A 24056-nucleotide genomic window follows, 5' to 3' on the forward strand; every position below is an offset into this window, starting at 1 on the left:
CGGAGCCAGTTTATCAGCAAAGCATTTATAAAATTCAGCAGTAAAGCCGTCCGGCCTGGGGACAAGCCCCCACACGGCAATTATTTAATGGCCCCCACCACCTCCTCTAAAGATACTGGCCTATTCAACCACTCCCTTTGCTCCTCAGAACACCAGTACAGACCTACCTGATCCAAATATGCCTCGATAGTGGCCTGAGCGGACTGCAACTAGGACGCATACAAATGACTATAAAATTCCTGGAACTCCCGAGTTATCCCCTCATCGTCGAAGTGGTCTATACCCTGGTCATCTGTAATTACCACAACCCTGTTTTCTCGGCCACGAATCTGGGTGGCCCTAGCAAGCGATCGACCCGGGGCTTGACCTTCCCCATACTTACAAGGGGCCGCCTTATCCCACAAATATTTCAACTCCCGCTGGGCTAGAGCATGGAATTCCTGTAGCTTCCGCATGATGTTACCCTGTTGGGCCTTGGATGGATTGGGCCCCTCCCACTGTAAGATACGCAACTCACCCTCAACAGCTGTTAAGTCCCTACAAATCTTCAATATTCCCAACTCTTTCGCCAAGCACTCCCCTTATCACATATTTAAAACCTTCCCATAATGTACCGGGTGATGCCACAGACCCTTCATTCATCTTGAAATATCCATCGATAGCCCTACCTAACTCTTCCCTGAAAACTCCATCCAAGAGCGCATCACTTTTGAACCGCCACAAAGGTCTAGACTTCCCCTGTTCCCCCACCCGAAAAGACAGAAGGACTGGAGCATGATCCGAAAGTCTGTGCCAGGATGTCTACCCCTTCAGCCCGGCCCATGATCGTCTGGGACACCAGAATATAATCCAGCCTAGCAGCAGAGCCATGCTGCGCAGAGTAGTGCTTAAAGTGGTTCACCTCCGGATTCCATACCCTCCATATGTCCTCAAGACCCCACACAATAAGCATGCCTCGTATCTTAGTGGAACATTTGCTACTTGAGCACGCAGTAGTGCCTGCCTGATCCAGAGTAGGGCCTAAAATGGAATTAAAATCCCCCACCCAGATAATTTCCCTGTCAGAGCGCTCACCCAACCGTCTTTCCAACCACTCTAACAAATCTATAGTATCCGTGTTGGGTCCATAGTAACACACCAGCGTATAGGGCTTCCCTCGGATAATCCCCTGTACCACTAGGCCCCTGCCCTCCTGATCTTTCACCACCGCCGTTAGTCTAAAGCCAACCGAGCTGTGTACCAAGATGCAAACACCCCTCGAGTAAGAGGAAGGAGGAAAAATACCTGTGACACCCCCAGCTCCTACCAAATTTAGACTCAGTGGCAGGGGACAAATGAGTCTCCTGGAGGAGGGCCACCTCCACTCAGTGTCGCCTCAGATATTGTAAAACCTTGCAGGCTTTAGGTTGGTCATTAAGGCCCCTGACATACCATGTCTTACAGTTCAGTATTGCCATCAGGGAACATTTTGACATACCAACCCACCTCCACATGACACCCCCCCAGACCCACACTGTCAGTACCAAACAGCCCCCCCCCCGTCCCCACCCCCCACTTGTTGGTGGACCCTCCTCACATATCCACCCCCCCACCCCCTCCCATCTCCCAAAGGCAACACTCCCAAAACCACCCCACCGCTCCCCGCTGGATACCCCAACCTTCCAGCACTTGTAATACCCCCCCCCCCCCCAACATGAGCACAAGTCGCTTTCGCTCAGAGGGCGACTACGAGCCTGACCCCCCTCCCAGCACCAAATCAAGAGCCTCGTCTCCTAGCAGGTTCAAGCTCCCAATGTTGCGTGGCTACCCGCAACCAACGCATTAATCGCCCATTACACAGGGTCACTGGTTTTCCTTCCTCATCTTGGGGGAATCCGGCAGCCTATCGAGAAAGGAGGCGGCTTCCTCCGGGGTTTGAAAAAACTTTTTCCCCATGCACCACGTGCAGCTTGGCCGGATACAGCATAGCGTACATTATATTCTTGTCCCGCAGCCTCCTTTTCACATCCAAGAAAGTTTTCCTAACCACTTACACCTTATCAGAAAAGTCCGGGAAAAACTTAATCACTTCGCCCTTACAGGATACTGTACCCTTCTCCCTTGACTTTCGGAGAGCCACATCTCTATCCCGGTAATTCAGTAGCCGGGCAATCAATGGACGCGGAGGGGCCCCCGGAACTGGCCTCTTTGCACTCGGTATCCTCTGAGCCCTTTCTACTATGCACAGCAGGGAGAAACCTTCAGTCCCCAGTGCCACACGCAGGATGTCCTCCACCAGGGACTCCAAGCTCCCCTGGCCCACCGACTCGAACAAACCAATAATCCTTACATAGTTTCTGCGGGATCTCGCTTCAAGGTCCTCCCGCTTATCCTTGAGCTCCTTCAGCACCTTTTTGATCACGGACATGTCTCCCGAGACTGAGGCAGCCGCATCCTCCACTCCGGATGTCCGCCCCTCCGCCTCGTCTAGCCTCTCCCCATGTTTATCCAGACAGACCTGCATGTGGTCTACTTTGCAGGTGAGCGTGTCCAGTTTTCCGTCTAAGGATTGTATCCCGGACTGCAGCTGCGTAAACATATCCTTTATATCTGGAAACGCCATCACGGGGTCCGACTCAGCCCCCTCCGCAGTATCCATCGATCCGCTGTTTTTGGCTGGAGTGGCCAAAGTGCAGTTTCAACTGCTGCTTGCCCCCCTTGCTGGACTTGGACATTATACATGGGCTGGTAGGTCACCAAGGCAATCCCCAGCATGTGGAGGTCCAGGACACCAGACTCCCCTCCAACTGCCGCCACTCACCCAGGTCACCTCACGGCCATGCCGAGTATCTTCCCCGCTGGCTCCTATGAAAACACAGCCGTCTACCAGTTCGCAAGGGGCCCCCACCTAGGCCTCACCGTGTCCTCAGGGGCAGGATGTCTAGACAGAAGCCCACTCCACCTATAGTCGGTCCACATACAACCAAACTTCCCGAGTGCCGTAGACCCCGGTATTCGTCCGGAGGACCAGGCCAGGATTCACACGGATTCCCCCAGAGGACAGGGCAAATATGAACCCCAAATGCTGTTTAGTGCCTATCCTTGTCACAGGAGGCCCCCCCCCCAATCCGGGTACAAACGCAGCATACAGATCCAAATTACAGTGCTGCAGAGATCATCCACATCCCATGGCGCCAGCCCAAATCCAGCCTCAGAGTCACAAATCCATGCAAACCGCAGGGGCGTCAGTATGACGGCTGGTGCACTCCACTACATTATGTTCAAGGGATGAAGGCAAGCAGCAGATTTCTCGCTACCCAGTATCCTCTCCACGCAGCTCCAGCCTCGGGCAATCAACATGCGAGGCGTCGACTCTCCCTCCGCCGGGGTCCCAGGCCACGCACCGAGCACCACTGGTCGCGTCCACAGCTCTCCCCAGGACTCCTCCCTGGCGGCCTCACACACCTCCACGGCTGGCAGCTCCTTATCCCCAGAGACAGGACAGCCCAGGGAGCACCTGCGCGGTCACGGACGTGCTGCGGGGGAAGCACCTGATCTCCGTACTCCACCGGGCCCAAGGGCGCACAACGGCCACCCCCTCCGACAGTCTTTGACTTCTCCAGGCAGGTCCCACCACCATCCACCAGTCCTGGCCGCTCTCTCCCAAGACTCGGGCAGGCACTCCCAGCACCCGGCATCTTTTGAAACTGGCACCACTTTCCTCTGCCAGTTCGTTCGGCCCAGACGAGGCCAGAGCACGCACTCCACCAAGCTCCAGCCGGGCAGCACCTCCCCCACACTTCTCCCGCTCGGACCTGGGCCGTCACTCCGCCACAGCAGCCGACGGCAATCACTGCCCCAAATCGGCCCGAAACCAAGTCCACAGGGGGCCCAGGGCCAAAATACCTTCACACGCTGCGTGGCCACAGCTCTTCTCATGGAGACGTCCGGATGGCGATCCAAATGTATATGGTGCTGGAGAGCTTCACGGGCTTGCGGCCATCTTTGCCGGGCTCACTAGCGCCCCCCCCCGCATTTTCAGCCTTCTTGCATGTATGCAAACTGTGCTGTGCCCACTCCTTTGTTCATCCAAGGAAGATAGATCACCTGTCACCACCTCACTGCAGTGACTCCCATTGCAACAATCCTTTGATCTCTGGTGGTGTTGAGGTGGTCTGTCCAACAGAATACTTAATACTATTTTGGGTGTTTTACTGGAAGCGGTCTGGAACCGATTCTTAAGCACTGCGACCAACAAACTAAATCCTGTATCCGAAAGTGACCCCTGCACCGGCAGCCCCTGGTCATTCCCTGGCATGACCAAGCACAGACAATTGTGCCCCTAACATGTTCCGCAAACACCAGCAGTGGTCTCTTTAGACGTTAACCTACCTGTTTCTATCCCCATAGGGTTACATGGGCATAAAGTCATGTCCTTAAATCACTGTTTCACAACTTTGGTTGGTGGATGTCTGGCCAAAGATATTTTTCTAGGATTTTCTTAAGGAATGGATTGAGAGTGTTTAATTTCCTGAAATTAACCTTTTTGATTCATATTAATGAACAACCACTGCCATCGCCAATCGCTTCATAAACCTACCTATGACGTAGGTACATTGGAACTAGTGATCTTTGGGCACAATGCTCTAAACCAGCTCATGGTCTGACTTTATAAGAGCTGGAGACGGTGTTCTATGATCCTTAAGTGTTTTTATTCCTAATGCACAAGAACTTGCCTGTCCATTGCCCTGCCCTTACCTGTTATCTTGCCATTGAATCATGAATTGCTATTCTGTTTCTCCCAAGTGCGAACATATCTAGGTTTCATTAGTGTTGGTGTGACAATATGGGACTAAAGGATTTTCTTGCTTAGTGTGCATTTTAAAAAGGGATACTACACTACTGTATATTGCTTTACTTCATGGTCTAACTGGAATTACTGGTTTTGCTCTGTGGGGACATTGTAGCCCTGGACCACTCTCACCCTTCCTGAGACTTCCACTTGCAGCTCTGCTACCTTACCTAGATTGGTTTGGCCAAGCTCGATCTTCCCTGTTCACCATACTAGGGTGTCCTCCCAAATTCCGCCCCTTCAAGGCTGATTTTGGAAATCCATCTTAACAGGAGATAATTTAAAACTTTTAGTGTGCAACACATTTTGATTTATACCACACGCCGCTACCACCTTGGGGCAGTCTCCAGGTGCTCAATTGGCTTGAAAGACAATATAGATTTGGATAAATAGAATGCCACGTGATCGAATTTTTCAATTGAAAAATAACCTGCTGACAAATATTGCAGTTATCAAGGTATTGAGAAGAGATATAAAATTTCCCTTAGGCTGTTAGGTTTTAGTCATCAAGTTTCCTCTTGTTTTCACTTTAACTATATTGGATAATGCCTATCACACACAAAATAAGTCATTTATTTTGACGTCTCAGATTTAAACACTGGGTGCATGTAAATGTTATGTTGCATTGGTTTCTTGCTCAGTGACCAGCCCATATTAGGGCTACACATTTTACTTTAATGTTATCAATAACAAGTGTTTATCCATTACAAATATTTAAGAATGGTCAATTAGGGTGCCTAATTATCAGCAATGAATCAAATGTTACTCCAACAAAACAATGATGTTACTCAATTCTAGTATGAACTGTAAAAAAGAAAACTGAAAAACAATGCTTTGTTGGGTTAACATTTGATTCATAAACATGAGCTGTTCCTTTAAACCAATTAAAATGTACTTGTTTTTATTAAACTCAGAAGGATAAACAACTGAGTTACTCTCCAAGCAATTTGTGCAGGTTGTTCTACATATATTTATGTAGCAGGTGTACTGAACCACTAGACTATTATTCCAACTTTATGTGAAGGACACAATGTCAGGTAAGATCTGATGGCATCTTCCTGAAGCAAAGAGTAACCAAGATGCCATAACAGTGACCCCTTTCACTTACCAGTGCACACTGCTACCTCTACAAGAACATAAGAGCTCAGAATGTACGATTTTGGTCACAGAGCGTAACCTGTGGCAGTTAAGAAACACACTGGCACCAAGAGATTATGAAGCAAGTCAAATGAAACATACAATCCATTTTGAAGTGATTTTGTTGCCAAAGAAATTTGAGGTTTGAGTTAGACAGTACGTCTGCCTAGTTCAACTATTGCATTTACCGAGTATATTTTTAGAGTTCTTGACTAGAGAATGCATTACCCACTACCATGTCAAACTGTATCAAGCAATAATAGAATTACCAACACAAAAATTAAATATTTTGATGGTGTACAATTACTACTTTAGCTTAAGAAACCACCAGTATATTCTGATGAAAGTTCTGACACCTGCTATATAACACTTAAATCACTCCAAACGCGAAACAATAGCCATAGCAGTGTATGGCGGAGTAATCAGCATTTCTGCTACAGCCTTTGCTGGCAAAATAAAACAGCAACAAAAACAACTCAGCAGACTTATTTTTCAACAAATAACAAAATGTACAGGAATAGTGAGACAGTGGATTATGGATTCTTGTGATTAACATCTTTCTGAAGGTTTCTGCTCAGAATATTCCTAACGTTAACTCTTGAGAAAAATGTTGACATTATTAGTAATTTGATAACCCAGGCAACGGCCTTTAAATCCAACATGGAAACGGTCTGCATGCTTGCTTCTGCCTTTTTGATGACTCAAATTACCAGCAGCAGCTCAAGCCAGATGTCTAACCATCTCACTTTTAGATGGGCCAAAAATTATTTTTTCAAAGGAACATCTTTTGTTAATCTTATGCAGTATATTAGCACTGCTAACAAGACGACTTTTCACTATGACAGAACACAAAATATTAAACCGGTGAAAGTCAAAGACATTTTAAGAAACAGGGTGTCCGGTCAAAGGTTCGAATCCAAAAGGATCCTAAAACCAAAACCAAAGGGTCAAATATATAATATATATATAATACATTACTCACCGTAATCGTATTTCTGATGCTTGTATCTGCTAAGATTCACATGCTGTGCATAGGCTGACATCTAGTGGAAGATGCGGAGTACTAGTTTGTTTTTCGAAACTCGAAAATGGGCGTCGACACAGGGCGTGCCAGTAATACTATCCCTAGTGTGACGTCCACTGTACCCAAGATCCCTCACGCGTCTAGGATCCTCAGATTGTATTTTTTCTGACATGAGGTAGCATGAGGAGTAGCGCGAGTACAGATAATCCAAGCAGATGGACAGAAAGGTAAGACTACAAGCAATCATGCGCCTTCTCTCAGAGGGGAGGAAGGGTGGGTTGCATGTGAATCTAAGCAGATATAAGCATCAGAAATACGATTACGGTGAGTAATGTATCCCTTCTGAGGCTTGTGGAATCTGCTTAGATCACATGCTGTGCATAGATTAGCGAGCAGTACCTGAAGGAGGTGGGATGTGAGAAGGGTCATGAGCAAATAAGTGTCTTAGAACCGCTTGTCCCACTTGTGTATCTGCCTTGGAATGGGTGTCAATGCAGTAATGCTGAGTAAAAGTGTGAATAGAGCTCCAAGTAGCTGCTTTGCAAAGGGTGTCAAGGGGTACATTTGCAATGAAAGCCAGAGTGGCCCCAATGCCTCTAGTAGAGTGGGCTCTTGGCGTGAAAGGCAGAGTTCTTTCAGAGAGTGAGTAACACAGCTGGATACAGTTAATAATCCACTTGGAGATGGCACCTTTAGAGACGCGATCCCCCTCTCTGCCTGTAGCTACGGAGACAAACAGTTGATCTGTTTTTCTTAGCGGTCTGGTTTTATTTACGTAGTAGAGGACCGCCCTACGCACATCTAGGGTGTGTAGTTTCACGTCAGCCGAGCTTTGCGGGTCCTGGAAGAAAGCCGGAAGCTCGATGGACTGGTTTACATGGAATTTTGATATAAATTTAGGCGAGAACCTAGGGTGTGCGTAAAACCAGTTTGTCTTTATGGACAGTAAAGAAGGGATCCTGCACTGACAGAGCCTGAATTTCACTGACCCTTCTTATAGAAGTAATAGCTACTAAGAAGGCCGTTTTATAAGTCAGGTGTTTGAGACTGCTTTTATGCATGGGTTCGAAAGGGGGCCCCATGAGCTTGGCTAGCACCACATTAAGGTCCCACCCTGGTGGGTTTGAAATAGGAGGGTGAAGTCTCTTTACTCCTTCCATGAAGGCTTTAACTACTGGTACTTTCCACCACGAAACCTTGCTATGGGAAGTGGTTTAAGCCGACAGGGCTGCCAGGTGTACTTTCAGTGGGTTAAAAACCAATGTTGCATCTAGCTAGTGGAGCATGTATGTAACAATAGTGGAAGGAGTACAATCAACCGGGTTGATTTGTCTACTTTGGCACCAGATAACAAACCTCTTCCACTTGTCAAAGTAACAGTGCCTTGTGTTTGGTGTCCTAGATTCCTTTAGGATGTCCATACACCTCTGTGGCAAATTGAGATGTCCAAACTCTATGACCTCAGGAGCCATGCTGCCAGGTTCATTGAGTTGGGTTGCTGGTGCACTGTTTGACCTTGGTGCTGGGACAGTAGGTTGTACCAGGCTGGAAGTTTGATGGGCTCGCACACCGCCATCCTGTGTAGGTGTGGGAACCACGGTTGTCTTGCCCACATGGGAGCAACTAGGACGAGCATCATCGATTCCCTGTTCATCTTGTTCACCACTTTCCTGATGAGGAGTTGGTGGAAAAGCGTACGCAAACATCCCTGATCAGTTCATCCACAGGGCGTTCCCCTGGGAGTCTGGTTGGGGGAACCTGGATGCGAATCCTGGGCATGGTCTGTTTGCGCTTGTGGCGAATAAGTCTATAGTGGGGAAACCCCACTGAGAGAAGATATCTTCTACGACCTCTCTGTGTAGAACCCATTCGTGTTCCTCTGGGAGGGAGTCTCTGCTCAGAGCATCCGCTAGGGAATTGAGCTCCCCTGGAACATGTTGTGATGACAGGAAGATGTTCCGTCTGAGTGCCCACATCCAGATTTTCTGGGCAAGTTTGGACAGATTTGGCGAGCGAGTCCCTCCTTGCTTGTTCAGGTAGAACATGGCTGTTGTGCTGTCCGTCTGGATTTGCACTGACAGGTTTAGTAGGTGGGGCTCGAACGCCTGAAGCGCTCCGAATACTGCCAGAAGCTCTAGCAGGTTGATGTGGTTCTTGGCCACTGAGTGAGACCAGAGACCCTGAGCTGTGTGGTGGAGATGGTGAGCTCCCCACCCAGTCAGACATGCATCTGTAGTGACTACTGCCTGTACTTTGGGATCGTAAAAGGGTTTCCCCTGTGCGAGATTCTCTCTTGTCCACCAGTGAAGGCTTTGTACCAGTGTTGGCGAAACGACCACTAGATCGTCCCACTGACCACTTGCCTGAGACCACTGTTTCGCCAACCATTCCTGCATGGGACGCAGGCGCGCGTGGGGGACCAGGTAAATACATGACGCCATCATGCCCAGTAAACGCATTGCTTTGCGTACCGTTATTTGTTGACCGGACTGATAATGCGGAATTTGCAGTAGTATATTCCGAATTCTTTCTTCTGAAGGAAAGGTCAACCCCTCCTGGGTATCTAGGATTGCTCCTAGGAATTGTTTTGAGGTGCTTGGCACCAGGCTTGACTTTTTCTCGTTGATTGAGAAGCCTAACTCGTGGAGGAGGTCGATAGTCCTTTGAATGTTTGTCCTGCAAATTCCTGGGGTTTCCCCCGATATGAGCCAGTCGTCCAGATAAGGGTACACTGGGATTGTCTCCCTGCGTAGGTGTGCAGCCGCCACCGCCAGTACCTTGGTGAATACCCTTGGTGCTGAAGCTATCCCGAAGGGCAGTAGCTTGAATTGGTAGTGTCGACTGTCCACCTTGAAGCGCAAGTACTTTCTGTGCGCTGGGAACATGGAAATATGAAAATAAGCATCTTTCATATCCAAGGTTGCCATGTAATCCCCTTTTTTAGGAGGGGGGATTACCTCTTGTAGCGTGGTCATACGAAACTTTTGGGGATTGACATACTTGTTGGCAGGCCGTAAGTCCAATACTGGGCGCATTGTCAAATCTTTCTTTGGCACAAGGAAGTAAGTTGAATAAATACCCTTGTTTACCTGGTGTCCCGGGACGAGTTCTATCGCGTCCTTTCCTAGCAGAATGGCGATCTCCTTGAGGAGAATCTTCTGATGTTCTAAGGAGTGTACTCTTTGTCGTGGAGGATGGTTCCGGGGAAGCTGCAGTAGCTCTATACAATATCCTGTGGATACTGTTGACAGCACCCATCTGTCTGATGTGATCCCTTCCCAAGCCTGGGTGAAGTTGGAAATGCGTCCCCCTACTGGGGTTGCGTGAGAAGGGACCCTGAACTGAGCGTCACTGCTTTGGAGGAGGCGTGCCGCCTCCTTTGCTGGGGCTGCCTCTGCCTTTACCCCGACCTCTCCTATTACCCCTGCCGTAACCCTGGGTAGACTGTTGGTTGTTGTTCCACTGTGTACCCTGCCCCTGGGAATAGTTAGATCCTCTCTGGGAATTTTGGCCGCGTGGGCGACGAAAATTACTATTCCCTCTCTGGTTAGGGAGTTTATTGTTTAACTGGCCAAGGGACTTGAGTGTTTCATATTCGTCCTTGGCATTTTTCAGTGAGTCTTCGACCGCCTTACCAAACAGATCAGTTTCCACCGGTTTGTCCAACAATGATGCCTGGGTTAACCACGCATGTCTTTTGATAACAGTGCCCTCCGCTATCAATCTGCCTGCGTTGTCCGCGGCGTCGAAGGTTGCTTTCAAAATGCAACCAGACACGGCTCTACCCTCTGCGGAAATCCGAGCTAACTGGCCCTTTAAAGGTTCAGGAGCAGAGGCTATGAGTGCCGCGACTTCTTCCCACTGATGGCAGTTGTAGCTGGCCAACAGGGTGGTGGAGTTAGCAATCCTTGCTTGATAGGCAGACGTTGAGGCTACTTTCCTGCTGAAACCGTATTGTTTTTTGCTCTCCTTGTCGGGAAGAGCTTCGGACGATGACAAGGGTGTTTCAGCCCTCTTACGAGTGTTGGTGACAACTAGGGAGTCTGGCTTCAGATGTCCTCTTATATAGAGAGGGTCAGACTGGGCCGCGATGAAAAGTTTTTCAACCCTGGGATTGACTACTCTGGTGAGGTTCGGGTTCACCAGGGACGGATCTATTCTCCGCTGAATGGACTTAAGGATAGGGATGTCTGGGCAACAGGCCTCCTTTCTCCCACTAACTCTTCTGCGAAGTCCCTTTCCTCCTGGACACCGTGGGTGTCAATGTGGAAATGTTCTGCTGCGCGAGCAAGAACCTCATTTAGGAGGGGTTGTCATCGACCGGGGAGTCGGTAACCGGGGCTTCGTTCTCTACCGGGGAATCTACTCTGTATGTTTCAGGGTCGTCTTCTTCTTCCTGGTCCTCATCCCCATAGTAGCCCGTCCCGGTTTGCTCTTCTATCATACCAAATTCTTGGTCCTCACCAAAGGAAGCCTCTCTTTGATACCGTGAGTATGGTCTTGCGTAAGGCTGTACCTCGAAGGGTTCTGACCTCATCGGAGTTTCAAACCGGGGCTTTTTACTCGGGGGGGGGATAGGATCAGTAGAGCCTGAGGGTGTGGCCCCTTGTGGATCATACGAGAGGAAATGTTCTGGATTTTTATCATAAAAATCAGCCAAAGAAGACATTCTTGACATGACCCTATATGTCTTCACTGGACCATTTTTTGGAACTGGGAATGACTCTCTCAGCAAGTCTATGGGATTTAACTTGAGTAGCTTTGCTGGTTGTAGACCCATCAGCAGACCTGGTTTTGTCTGTCTGTTTAGGGGGAGTGGAGTGTTTGAGGTGTGGAAGAATGTACAGGTAGTTTCTTCTGCTGTTTTTCCCCCTCCCCGTGCGTTGAAAAATGTTTTCCCTGTCCTTTAGTGGCTCCGGAGTTTTTCGACGCCTGGCGTCGAGGATCGGGGGTGGTGTCTCTATCCTTTGAGCGTGGGGCCTCGCTGGCTTTAACTGCGGGCTCCGACTCCTGAAGCGCGGCCTGGGGGTGGAATTAGTCTTCGTCTTCCGACGATCGAACTTCTGTTAGCCTAGGGAGCGAGGCACTCTTGGCAAGAGTGGATGATTGCCTGGAGTCATGCGGCGATCTTGATCGAGAGCGCCCAGAGGACACCGAATCGGACCGTTCTGTTTGTGCCTCTTTACGAGAGCCCGACGTTGTGGAGTCTCGGTTGGACTTAGTGTGTTTAGTGTGTGTAGTATGTGAAGCGCTTGTGTCGCCGGGGGTCTTCCCCATAGCCACCCTGCCGGACGACCTTCCGACGCCGTAATGCCCTCGCCGTCCGAAAGTACGGCGTCGCTGCCATCGCTGAAGGCGCCCTCCGCTGCCATGGCCGCCTGCCTGGCGTGGTGGGACTAACGCTTCGTCGAACGGTCCTTAAGTGTCTTAGGTTTAAACCTACTACACGCTCTGTAGTTCGCTTCGGGGTGATCCCTCAGCAAGCAGAGATTGCACGTGGCGTGCCTGTCGACCCAAGGGTATTTGCGATTGCACTTGGGGCAGAATTGAAAAGGGGTACCCTCCATACGCACCTTGAGGCAGCGGGCAGGGGAAGGATGTCAATAGATTAATCTTTTAAATTTTTAGCAAAAGTATGGCTAAGGCCAGGGGACTCCGCAAAATGCTTCCGACCAGTATGGCGGAAAAAAACAATCTGAGGATCCTAGACGCGTGAGGGATCTTGGGTACAGTGGACATCACACTAGGGATAGTATTACTGGCACGCCCTGTGTCGACGCCCATTTTCGAGTTTCGAAAAACAAACTAATACTCCGCAGCTTCCACTAGATGTCGGCCTATGCACAGCATGTGATCTAAGCAGATTCCACAAGCCCCAGAAATTATATATATATATATATTTTTTTTTGGTTTCCGTATAGGGAAAAAAGTGGTTTTGACCACAAAAAAGGGGGTTTGAGAATTCGTTTTTTTTTTTTTTAAATAAAAAAATTCGACCCTTTTGTTTTCGGTCCTTTTGATTAAACCCTTTTGTCATTCGGTCCTTTTGATTCGATACTTTGACCTATAACCAGGAAACAGTGCATACAGTTTAAATACCGTACTTATATGCCTTAACCCTACTAGCTAACTAGTTTGCATGCAGAATACAAATTTCCCCATTGCAGTTCTCATCCCCCTAGATGTTTAAACTTCCGTTCTTGTCCTAAACTATGGTTACTCAAAAACATCATTTACGAATAGGCTCCCAATTAATATGCTCTGCTATAGCAAAAAGCAGTGTTAAGTAGTAAAATATTCGAGAGGACTCAGTGGGCCCTGCTTTGAAGTGTTTGCTGAGCAGGGGGGTGGGGGGGGGGGGGGGAGTTTTCTCACTGGGCCTCCTAAGGGGTTGGGTAGGTGACAGCGAGGCCTTCTCAGGGATAGGCAGAAGAGAGCCTAGCACCTGGAAGCAGCACAGCCCCGCTGCAAGCATTGTGATAGTTAGGATACACTTGGCAGACGGTGCCTGTCGGGGCCCCAATGAGTGCAGTGCCCTCAGTGACAGTACAGACTAACAATCCCTAGGTACAGCCCTGCATTTCAAAAGCAGAGATCATACTTCTGATTTGTGCCCCATACAGCTTCTAATACAAAGTATTATACTGTGCCAACCACTAGATGGTAGACGATGCATAGCATGTACATGTATAACAGATTCACATGTTCCTCCCTCTTCCAGCACCGGCCTTTTCCGCACAGCGCGTTTGCTGCAGTTTTACTTTTGGTGTCTCCCGTTGGCTGCGGCCAGACGGGCACTGGACCGATCAGCACTGTATGTTTCCTTTTATATACTGTCACCCCGAACACAAAATGTAGTGGTTGGGATGACCGTAGATTTAAGGACTACACAGAGTTCCCAGTAAATGGTGCTATACTGTAACTAAAAGATCCATCGCACAGATTGCTGCATCCCATAAATTATGACATTATGTCCTGCCTAGATCTTATCATTTGATAATTTTTAATGGACCATATTGCAAAAAGTAGAAGAAAATCAGACTAGGGAGATGCAGCAAAAATGGACAGGACAAGAACAGATCCTTTTTTCTCACTCAGTCATATTAATGGTCTTAATGAAAACATGTCACATATGTAAGATCAATACAACATCAATTTGCATTTAATCTAAGTTTCTGAAGCACCATTGGTATTTTTATTTTAATAAGAATTTGTGGGACAAAAAAGTCTGTTTTTATACATTCAATGTTCTCTCAGCCATTATGTTTAAAAAACAAACACTACACTTTATGCAGTAGGAGGATATTTAGTTTCCAGCCATTCAAACTCATTTAAGTTAAATTATGTTCTTACGGTTATGCTCCGATGCCTAACATCGCGATGTAATAATGTACGCGACACAGTGGACGGTGAAACGTAATTACAGGATGCACAAAAATAAAATGTCTCCAAGCATACCGTTCCCTTTTTCAGCATTAACATGAAAAGGAACACAGCCTTCTTCATTACTCTGGTATCTAAAGTAAATATGAAAAAATGAGTGCTTTTTCATCAAGCAACTTGGAATTAAATCACCAGTGAATAGACATACTGAGATCTAGATTTTCATTAATTCTTCAGTCCATGAGAATGGGAGTTTATGACTTCCTAATAGAGAAACAGTAATCAGTCCGGTCTTAGAAATGTAACCTGAACAAACGAGCAGAATTAGAAAATCTCAAAAGATAAAAGGTTAGATCATATACATAGGTCCCACTGCACTACATTTGCAATGTTGTAACTCGAAGGAATAACTTTCATAGGTTAACTGTAGTGGAGGACTGTTAATAAGTGAACCTAAAACACTACAAAAAGATGTTTTGAGTTGTAGATTATCCAGAAGTGTAGAGGTAATTAAGTTAAAGCGTTTCTAAACTAAGTGAGCATATTGAGACAGAATAATTTAGTTGCTCCAAGTTAATAACTCCTATTCATTACGTCTTTAGACCCAGAGTGAAAAGAAAGAAAAAGAATTCCGAAGAAGGTCCATCAATCAAAAAGGAACAGGACTGAAACGTGCATGTATAGAAAGAAGGCCATTGCTGGAGCTTGGGCAGAGCCAGTTAATATTAATTGCTTAGAAAAAATGAGCGTGTGACGTTTTAAAATGTGATTTTTTTGTTTCCACAGTACACAAAAGATTGTGATATGTAGTCTATTGAAGAAATTGTCATGTGAATTTTGGTTTGATTTTTGTCTTGACTGTTGGTAATCTACACATTGGGATTTGAAAATGATAGTATTTACATGGTGTTCTCTTTAATGTAACAATACTCAGATGTATGCTTTTTTAAAAGTGTTTTACATTTCCTCACTTCCTGTTACTTCATATATTTGGTTTTTCACTACACCACATATCTCCAGTGCGTTTATCACGATCACACATGACAGAATTGGTTAAAGGATTACTTACCATCATGTAATAATCTTCATGTCCCTCAATAACTTCTGTGATCACATTTTTAATGGACCCCATGGGGATCTTTTCTGTTCTTTCTGTATTGAAATAAAGGGAAAAGGTGGAGTCAGAACACAGCAGATAAAGCAACTCCAATTTACCATATGCTGGATGTCAGCACTGACTGCCAAGAGAAACGATGGGTTAAGGCCTGGTACAAAATACTGGTCATATTCCTCGATTTTGGTCCCCAATTCAATTATCCACTTAAGTGATGTACCAGCCCCTTTCACTCCCTAAAAAAACAAGCGAATACTGTCAAACAGAATAGGTGTAAAAAAAATACTCCCAACATGAAACAGGAACAAACGGACACACATGAACATGCCCCCCCCCTACTTCCATCCACAGAGCTTTGATATGTTTGGATTAGTGGCACACGCTGCACAGTTCCACGGGACGCAGTTTGCCTCAATTTTCTATTTATTTTATTTATCTGCGCTCCTCGGCTTCTGCACTTTCCACTCTCCCCCTTCCATGCACTTTTTCCCCTTTTCCCTTTCCCATGCACTTGCGCGTTCTCAATGTCACTGGTCTTAGTAAGATCGTTTTTATGTTGTGCAGTGTTCTCCCTTGTTCCACTCCCTTGCCTAGCCGCGCTCTGAAACACTTGTGTACGTGTGCGATACAAATAAAATATATCATATCTTAACTAATATTGTTTGATCTGAAGAGGAACTGAAATTTAAAAAAAAGTTAAGGTAAAACTGCATCTTTTGATTTCCATGAATTACGAGGTGCAAAAAATGCATTCTAAAAAAAACGGGTTTTGAATTAAAATGTATATTTTACTGGCCTACAAAATACTCTTATTGGTAATGTGAGTGTTTTTTACTCCATAAAATAATCTCACTCCAAATGGGAATAAAAAGTAACGCAATCCCACAACAAAATCTTATTTGGAGCCATGCACTCACAGCTCCCTCTTTTCTAAGCAGGGCAAAGCCGAATTCCAGCTTCAAATGGTAACCCAACAACCCCGAACAGGGTACGGCATATCATCCCAGATGGCCAAAAGGGTGTCTCTGCCACCACCAGACAACTCAATAGCTGGAATAGAACTTCCATCCGTTCTAGAACACTTCTGTCGAAGCCCAGCCCACAATACGCACATCAACATACAAGCCATCAAAACCATAATTTTCCGTCATATAGCTTTATTAAGATTTTACATTTTTTTATAATAATTGAACACTATGCTCCGGATGCATAGAACAAACCACATAAGGAGAATTTAATTTCCGAATTGGAGGACAACACAAAATGTTAAGCTGAAAAGAGAAACCTACAAAATGCAGGCTCCACAGATCACAGTTCATATACATCAAAGTAAACAAAATAAAACATGTGTACAACCATCCACCATTCTTGGGTCATAGCAACAGAAGGGTAATTCGTTGATGGGAAAAGATTGCTTACATGGAGTGAACAAGCAAGAGCCGTCTACACTTCGCTGTTGCTTTGTGTAGATCATTTAAAATATCTTTGCCAGGCTTTGACGATAGGAGAAGCAGGGTCTTCCAGTGGCGTTAGGAGACATTTCACCAGTACCAGGCGCAGTGAAATAAACAGTTGGTACCATGTCTGCCTTATGTTCGGGAACTCTGCCAAACAAGCAACCTGAGTGCGAGCTATCCTCTGCTCAATGAACCTCAGACAGTCAAACACACACCACAATAAGACCCATTGTAGGTTGCAATCCCACACTATGTACTTAAAGGTGGCTCCTTGGTTGCTACAACACAGAATTGGTAGCAAGATCAGGACAAGAAAAAAAGTTATTATTGGAGTTAAAACTTGTCATTGCAAATTATTTCTACACAGGACTTAAGTGGGCATTCATACTTTCATCTGATATTACGTATGCTCCCAGCCTTCCACTCAGTCTTCCAATGGGGTCTCTGGATAACGCTCCCATACCTCCTTGGCTTTCAGTTTTACTGGAGGTAGGATTTGGCATACAAGCTTTATACGTACTGGAGATGTTCCACCCTGCCACAACAAGACCCTTTAGAGAATCTACAGTTCTGTGTTCCACCGAAGTCAGGCCATGACCTGTGAGACACCTACAGAGTTGTAGCATTGACCATACGCTGTTTGAGACTACTATGGTGGCAATTTTGCATAGTATTAAAAACATAATAAATGAACCCTTGCGATTCCCCATTTGTCAAACCTTACAGCTTCTCCAGAGAAGACCTGCCGATACGCAGACTTACCCAATGATTCTAGTGGAACCTAGATAAACTTTCCAAATGTAATTTCCCTATGGCGTTGTCCCCATCGTAAAGACTGAAGGCACCCTCTCCTTTCAGAGTCTGGACCACACCTTTCTTACCATTTTTGCAGGGACAGGAAAAGCACCCGCTGTAGCTCGATCATCTCATAAGAAATTCAACAGTTTACAAAAAATGTACAATATGCTGGATCATTTTCCAAAGCTCATCTAGTACTCCCCATTACTCCCAGGGTGCTACATGGTTAATTTGGGCAGCTTGATAGTGCTTCGAATCAGGAGCACCCAACCCTCGCAAGGAAGACTTAAAAAGTGGTTGTAGATAGAGGAGAACTGCCACTCCAAAAAAAATGAAATTGAATAGACATGCACCCACAGCTTCATACAATGAAATCTTAATACATGTGGGATTAACTGGGATCAGATATACTAAGTCAAATAAGTTCTTGGGGAAACTCATCCAAGAAGGATACATTTTGGTAAGTTCACAAGGTTGTTGCACACATTATCTTTATACACTTTCTCGAAGTCTCCATTGATCAGACCACCCAAATATTTGACAGCCTACAGGGGAAGTGCGTACTGCTACACAGTAGCACAGCCTTGAAGTAAACGGTGTGAACACAGTCCAATAAATAGAATGGATAACAGCCCATATGGTTCAATAATTTCTAGAAGAGCAGGCAGATTTGTAGATGGCTGTTTAATATGCAACATAACAGAATACACAGATATAACATGATTTCGCACAAGCAATCTGTATTCCATGATCTTAAAAGGATGACTTGAGTCGGCAAGCTACAGTTCCGTTATCAAGGCAAATACCTGGGGTGGCCGGGGGCAGCCCTGCCTGGTGCCTGATCCAATGCTCACAAGTGCAGAGATTAAATCAGTCCTGGAATCATTATACCATTATTTCAGCCAATTCAGTGTTGGAGAGGGGGCATGGTACCAAATATTAGGTTATTTGTTGAGGGGCAGACCTAGCTTCGGGAAGCAATGGAGCACTTTACAATCATGGGGGAAGAAAATGGTGAGTGAGCAGAGAAACAAGGGAGTGGGGAGTGAACAGGGGAGGGTGAGTGTGGCACGCAACCAACGGGATTTCATGAGACGTGAGAGGAGCTCGAGTGGGAGAGAGAAGGGACACTGGAGCAGGAGATAACCAGAGCAAGATGAGCAGACCAGCACTCCTCTATATATAGACTGATCAAGCCAGAGACTTACTGCAGCAAATAAGAACTATGTAATAGTGCTTGTGTGATCACACTTGCCTGTATTGGGAACTGAAAATGCCATTACCAGCTACTGAGTGATTAAACCTTACCCTGTCACTCCAATCATCTTGTGGTCATCATTATATAACATAATTGGCGGCAAGTTGCAGGGGAATCTCCACACAGTCAAGATGCAAGGCGCCAATCCACCACACCCCGCATTCCATGGCCTCAGTGGGAACTCTTGTTCACCACCTACCTGGATGCAGGACACTGACCCACTGCCCCCCGTGCTACAAAAAGAGCCATGCTACTTAATGCCATCTGGGTGGAAGGGCAGAGGATATTTGAGGGCTCAAACCCCAAGCTAGTGGAGGAGGACGTCTCTAAAGAAGCCATCAGGTGCATAGTAAAGCAGTTTTCCAACAGACTACTGTACTATACCAGATTAAGTTCTATAATAGGAAAGAAGTTTCAGAGCTGGTGGACGACTGTTACATGGAGAGAGTTGGCGGCTTTTTGTGACTTTGGCAACAGAGAACATGATCTGTAACCTGCTTGTGGTTCACATGAACTCGAGAAAGGTCCAGGACAAATTAATTGTGGAAAAGGAGCTGGTGCTCGATAAAGTGATTGATTGCCAGAACCGTTGAGGAAACCTCCACCAGGCACAAAGAAATGGCAGGAATCGCCCCAAATCCAGAAGTGCATACCATGCAGTACCGCAGCCAGAAAGAGAAATCCAGGTGGGATAACCAAGATGACAGCCAGCAGAAGAGAACCATTGAAATGCCATAGGTGCACCAGCACCTGACACGTAGCCAATGATGGCGAGTGTCCAGCCAGGAACAAAGTGTTCGAACTGCAGAGGTTCGGACAAATGGTGGTTGCAACTGGTAGGGCAAGAAAATGGATAGTGGTGCAAGAAGCGAGGAACCTTCAGACGAGTGTTAGGGAGAATTCTCTGTTTAGGCTGAATTTCTTAACCTAGTGAGTCCCCCAGCAGCTTTGCTGGATTTCTGGAGTTTGTTTCTTCTTCCTGCCAAGAGTGAGTCTCTTTTCCTCACACTCTTGGACATGATTCGAGGGGTTCCTGTGATTGTTAATGTGTTTTATGGGCTATGGGGCCTTTTACTCCATAGGGTCTCGTGTTTTTACTATGTGTGTTACACAGCACCCTCAGTGCAGTGACACAGGGGTGTCATAGTGACACCCCACCATAGACTCCATACCCTGGGACTGACTACCGTCTCCCAGGGCCTGTAAAGTCGCCATTGGCTTTACTAATCCCAAATTATGAACAGAAACCAGTACAAACCATCATATTGTGGACGTACTGGTCGGGGCAATTCGATTGCCCCAGGGTCTGTTATTCGAGGGGGCACGTCTCCGTCCCCCCTGATCGAGTTTTGGCTGGTGGCAGTGGATACTTTTTATATTCGACCGCGAATATATCTCTATGGGATTTTCCCATTGTTCGAGGCTACCAACTTTAATTATTTAATTACTATAGCCACGAACATACCGCCGGGTTATTTATTTAATATTAATTCACTGGTTGGTATTTTTTGCCAGAACTCGATTCTAAAATGGCGTTTGTGTTCTCTTCTGTGACTCCAACCCAAGTCGAGCCCTTTGTTCCACTTTTTGGCGGGCTTCTCCACAGAAGCCTCCAGAAGTGGTGCCACTCTGTCTGGGTACCACAGGAGGTGTGGGAGGGGGGTTTAGGCACCCTGGACTGAGTTGCCTTGGCAACTCAAGTCGCACTCCTGTGTGATTGGCCCAAGTGGTGAGACGGCCGGCTCACCACTTAGCATGTTTGATTGACAGCTAGGCTGAATGAATAGGGATTTCTTGCATAAAAGCAGGGCTTTTGGGACTGGAACTTCAGAAGTCGCCACAGGACCTGAAAGATCCGTAGAGTGAGAAGCTGAGCCGACCGGCAACGACGACACCACCGGTGGAGCCCTGCTGAACCATCTCACCACTTCCCGACGACAGAGGAGATCTTCTTGCCGGAGAGTCTCTTCCCCTTGAGCTGGTGGGGACAACCAGTTTGCTTTCCTTTTTGCCTACCAGGACGTCTAGTGGTCGAATTGCCTGTGCCAAGCACCCCGGCAACCGGATAGCCACTTACCACTGAACCGCGAAAGAAAGGACCACTCCTTTGAATCGAGAAACTCTGCGGCTGGTTTCTTTCCTGGCAGCACAACGATCTCCTGTTTTCCTCCCCGACGAGATCTCTTCTGCCGGACGAAGCACCAACTCGCAACCGCTGCCAGGACAACTGCCCCCGCTGGAGTGTCCTCACCATTTCAAGGTACTGTGTCCGCCGGGCCTCCCTTTCTATAGATTGCTACAAGGTGACAGTAAATCCTTAACCTTCTAGACTGGGCTGGCCTCTTGACCATCTAACTGGTCCCTTTCTTTTGGTCCAACTCCTTTCTGAACCTTCGAGACTTTTGTGCACTTTACAACCGTGTGACCTTGGACACATTTCGTTCTGATCCTCTTAAAGTGGGTCCAGCTTTCTGAACTCCAACTTCACGGTTTTATTCTGCCTTCCTCTCTTGCTGTGTTCTTGTAAAGGTGTTGGGACCTGTTTCTATTTATTCTGCCTTTCTCTCCCTTTTAAACCGAATTATTAGAGTGCCATCTGCGTTAAGCGCACACCGCTGTCTGAAAATAAGTGGTGCTTTACTTAAGACTTGTCTTATATTCTTTTAAGGGAGTGTATATACTTTAGTGACTGTTTTTGAACTTGCTTGATATTAGTGCCAGTGTGTTTTCATAGGTGTGTTTTTAAATAAAAAAATATATATCTTACACCAAAGCTCTGGTCAGTGTTTGCTTGTTCTACTGTATCTACCTGTCCTATTGTGTCCTATTGTGTATGCTCTGTATACTGCCTAACTCTTCTTGAGAGAAGTCTGACTGCTCAGACACAGCTACCAGGTAAATCTGGGTGGTGCAGACTGCTACCAATTGGGTTTACTGCTAACTCCTGTAGTCCTAAACTTTTTGCAGTGGTCCAAGGGACCTGCACAGGTTTCTGCATAACAACAAGGACAAGCAACCGTTATCATGGTCAATAGCGTCACAGCAAAAAGATAGATCTGCACAATCGGGGATGACGGAATGGAAACCAGAGTCACGGCTGACTCCGGTTCGGAGTTACCCATTCTGCCAATACCCACGTACAAAGAGGATGGTGCAAAACAAGGTGCAAGTTTTGCAGACCAAACACAAATCCACAGTGTTTGGCGGTGCATCCGTTAGTCTGCTGGGGTACATCAAAGGCACAGTAGAGTTCAAAGGGAGGAAGAAACATACCAAAGTACATTTTGCTAAAACGAGCACTGCCGTGCTTGGGTGGGATGACCAAGCAAAGTTGGAAATAAAGATCGACCCAGCACAAGTGATCTGGTGTTATCAGTAACAAGTGGAGGAGTGTCAGTATTGGATGAGGATTTGCCAGAGTTTCTTGAAGGGATTGGGCAGAATTAAAAACTTTGTGCACAAAACCAGGCTATGCCAGAATGCCATCTTGGTCAAATAAAGTCAGGCCAGCCACAGCAAGACAAGCGCTAAAGCAGCAATTGGAGAAGATGTTCAATGAGGGCACGATGACATCACAATGGTTAAGTCAGATACTGCTCATAAAGAAGCAAGACTCAAACAACTTGTGGATGCATAGACTTGCGCAGTCTAAACCTAGAAGTCATCACTGACAGTTACCCGCTTCCCAGCATTAATGAGTTAATTTTAACGATGAAGGCGGCAAACATCTTTTCAAAGTTGGACATCTGCCATGCGTACCACCAAATCAAGACAGCTGATGGAATTGATCAACCTGTTTGGTACGTTCCAATACACGAGAATGCCACTTGAATTTTCCTCAGCTGCATCCGCTTTTCAACTGATGGACTGAAAAACATGAGGAATGTAGTCTACTTCCAAGATTACATTCTCATATATGCAGAAGACGCACAACAAGGTGTTAAGGTAAGCACTGCACAAGTTACAAGATGCAGGGGTACGGCTCAGATATGAAAAGTGTGCAATCAGTATTGAAGTGGGAATTAGTCCAAAAAGGAACTTAATTAAAGCCATAGTAAAAGCTCCTGCACCAACTAAAAAGATATTTTTTAGGCCTTTCAGAATATTACACGAAGTTCGTGCCCAGGTTCTCAGAAGAAACAGCTTCCCTAAGAACTGCTAAAAAAAGGGGAGGAGTATAAGTGCAACCTGACCCATGAAAGGGGGTTCAAAGAGGTGAAAGACAGAATACTAAGTGCGCCATGCCTAAGACCATTCAATCCGCAATGGAGCAGGGTCATCACCACAGATGCCAATCTAGCCGCAGCCCTCACTCAGAAACGAGGTAACGCTGAATAAGTGGTAGCTTTTGCGTCAAAAGGGCTGTTGGATGCTGAAAATAAGTATTCGACGATTGAAGATGCTGGCATGTGCTTGGGCTGCTGAATACTTTAGGACATGTGTGGGGCACCAGGTTCACACTGCTTAGCCACCACAAACCACTCATACGTATGAGGAGGCCAGGCAGTACCAAAATGTCCACCCCCAGGTTAGCGCGCATAGCTGCAAATCTACAAGATTACACATACAACATTGGCCAGGTAGTAGGATGAAGGAACTCACAGGCCGACTGCATGCAGAGATGAGGGAGGTAAAGACACTGCGATACATGAAACCGACTGGGCTCGCAAAGGATAGGCTGATGAGAGAGCAATCCCAGAAGGACTGAACCACTATGGAAAGTAGCAGACGAAAAATACGAAACAGATGGTTTGCTCTTTAGAGGAGATCAAATCATACCACCAGCGGGCATGAGGAAGATAATCATACTCAGGGCTCACTCAGGACATTTAGAGACCAGTATGAGGCGGCGCTGCGTCAGGAATGCATTCTGGAGGCAGAGTATCGATAACATGCAAATGATGATGGATCGATGTCACAAGTACATAAACAGCAACAAACTACTAAATGTGCTTCAAGCGGATTCTAACAGATACCTGAAGAGGTGTGGCCTAAATTGGGATTCGATTTCACAGGCCCACCGGAAGCAATGGGGCCAGAGCATAGATACGGGA

General features: G+C 46.5%; 1 protein-coding gene across 1 annotated transcript in view; it reads right to left on the reverse strand.

Annotated features, from left to right (window-relative positions):
• The window catches only part of UBFD1 (ubiquitin family domain containing 1), a 391487-nt gene that overhangs the window by 24483 nt on the left and 342948 nt on the right, over positions 1-24056 (reverse strand). The window contains exon 6 of the mRNA XM_069647393.1: positions 15445-15527. Within this exon, the coding sequence (XP_069503494.1) occupies positions 15445-15527 (83 nt within the window). The remainder of the gene's footprint in view (positions 1-15444; positions 15528-24056) is intronic.

Source organism: Ambystoma mexicanum, chromosome 2q (genome assembly GCF_040938575.1).
Source record: "Ambystoma mexicanum isolate Mex_15411 chromosome 2q, UKY_AmexF1_1, whole genome shotgun sequence".
In the NCBI taxonomy this organism is placed as follows: Eukaryota; Metazoa; Chordata; class Amphibia; order Caudata; family Ambystomatidae; genus Ambystoma; species Ambystoma mexicanum.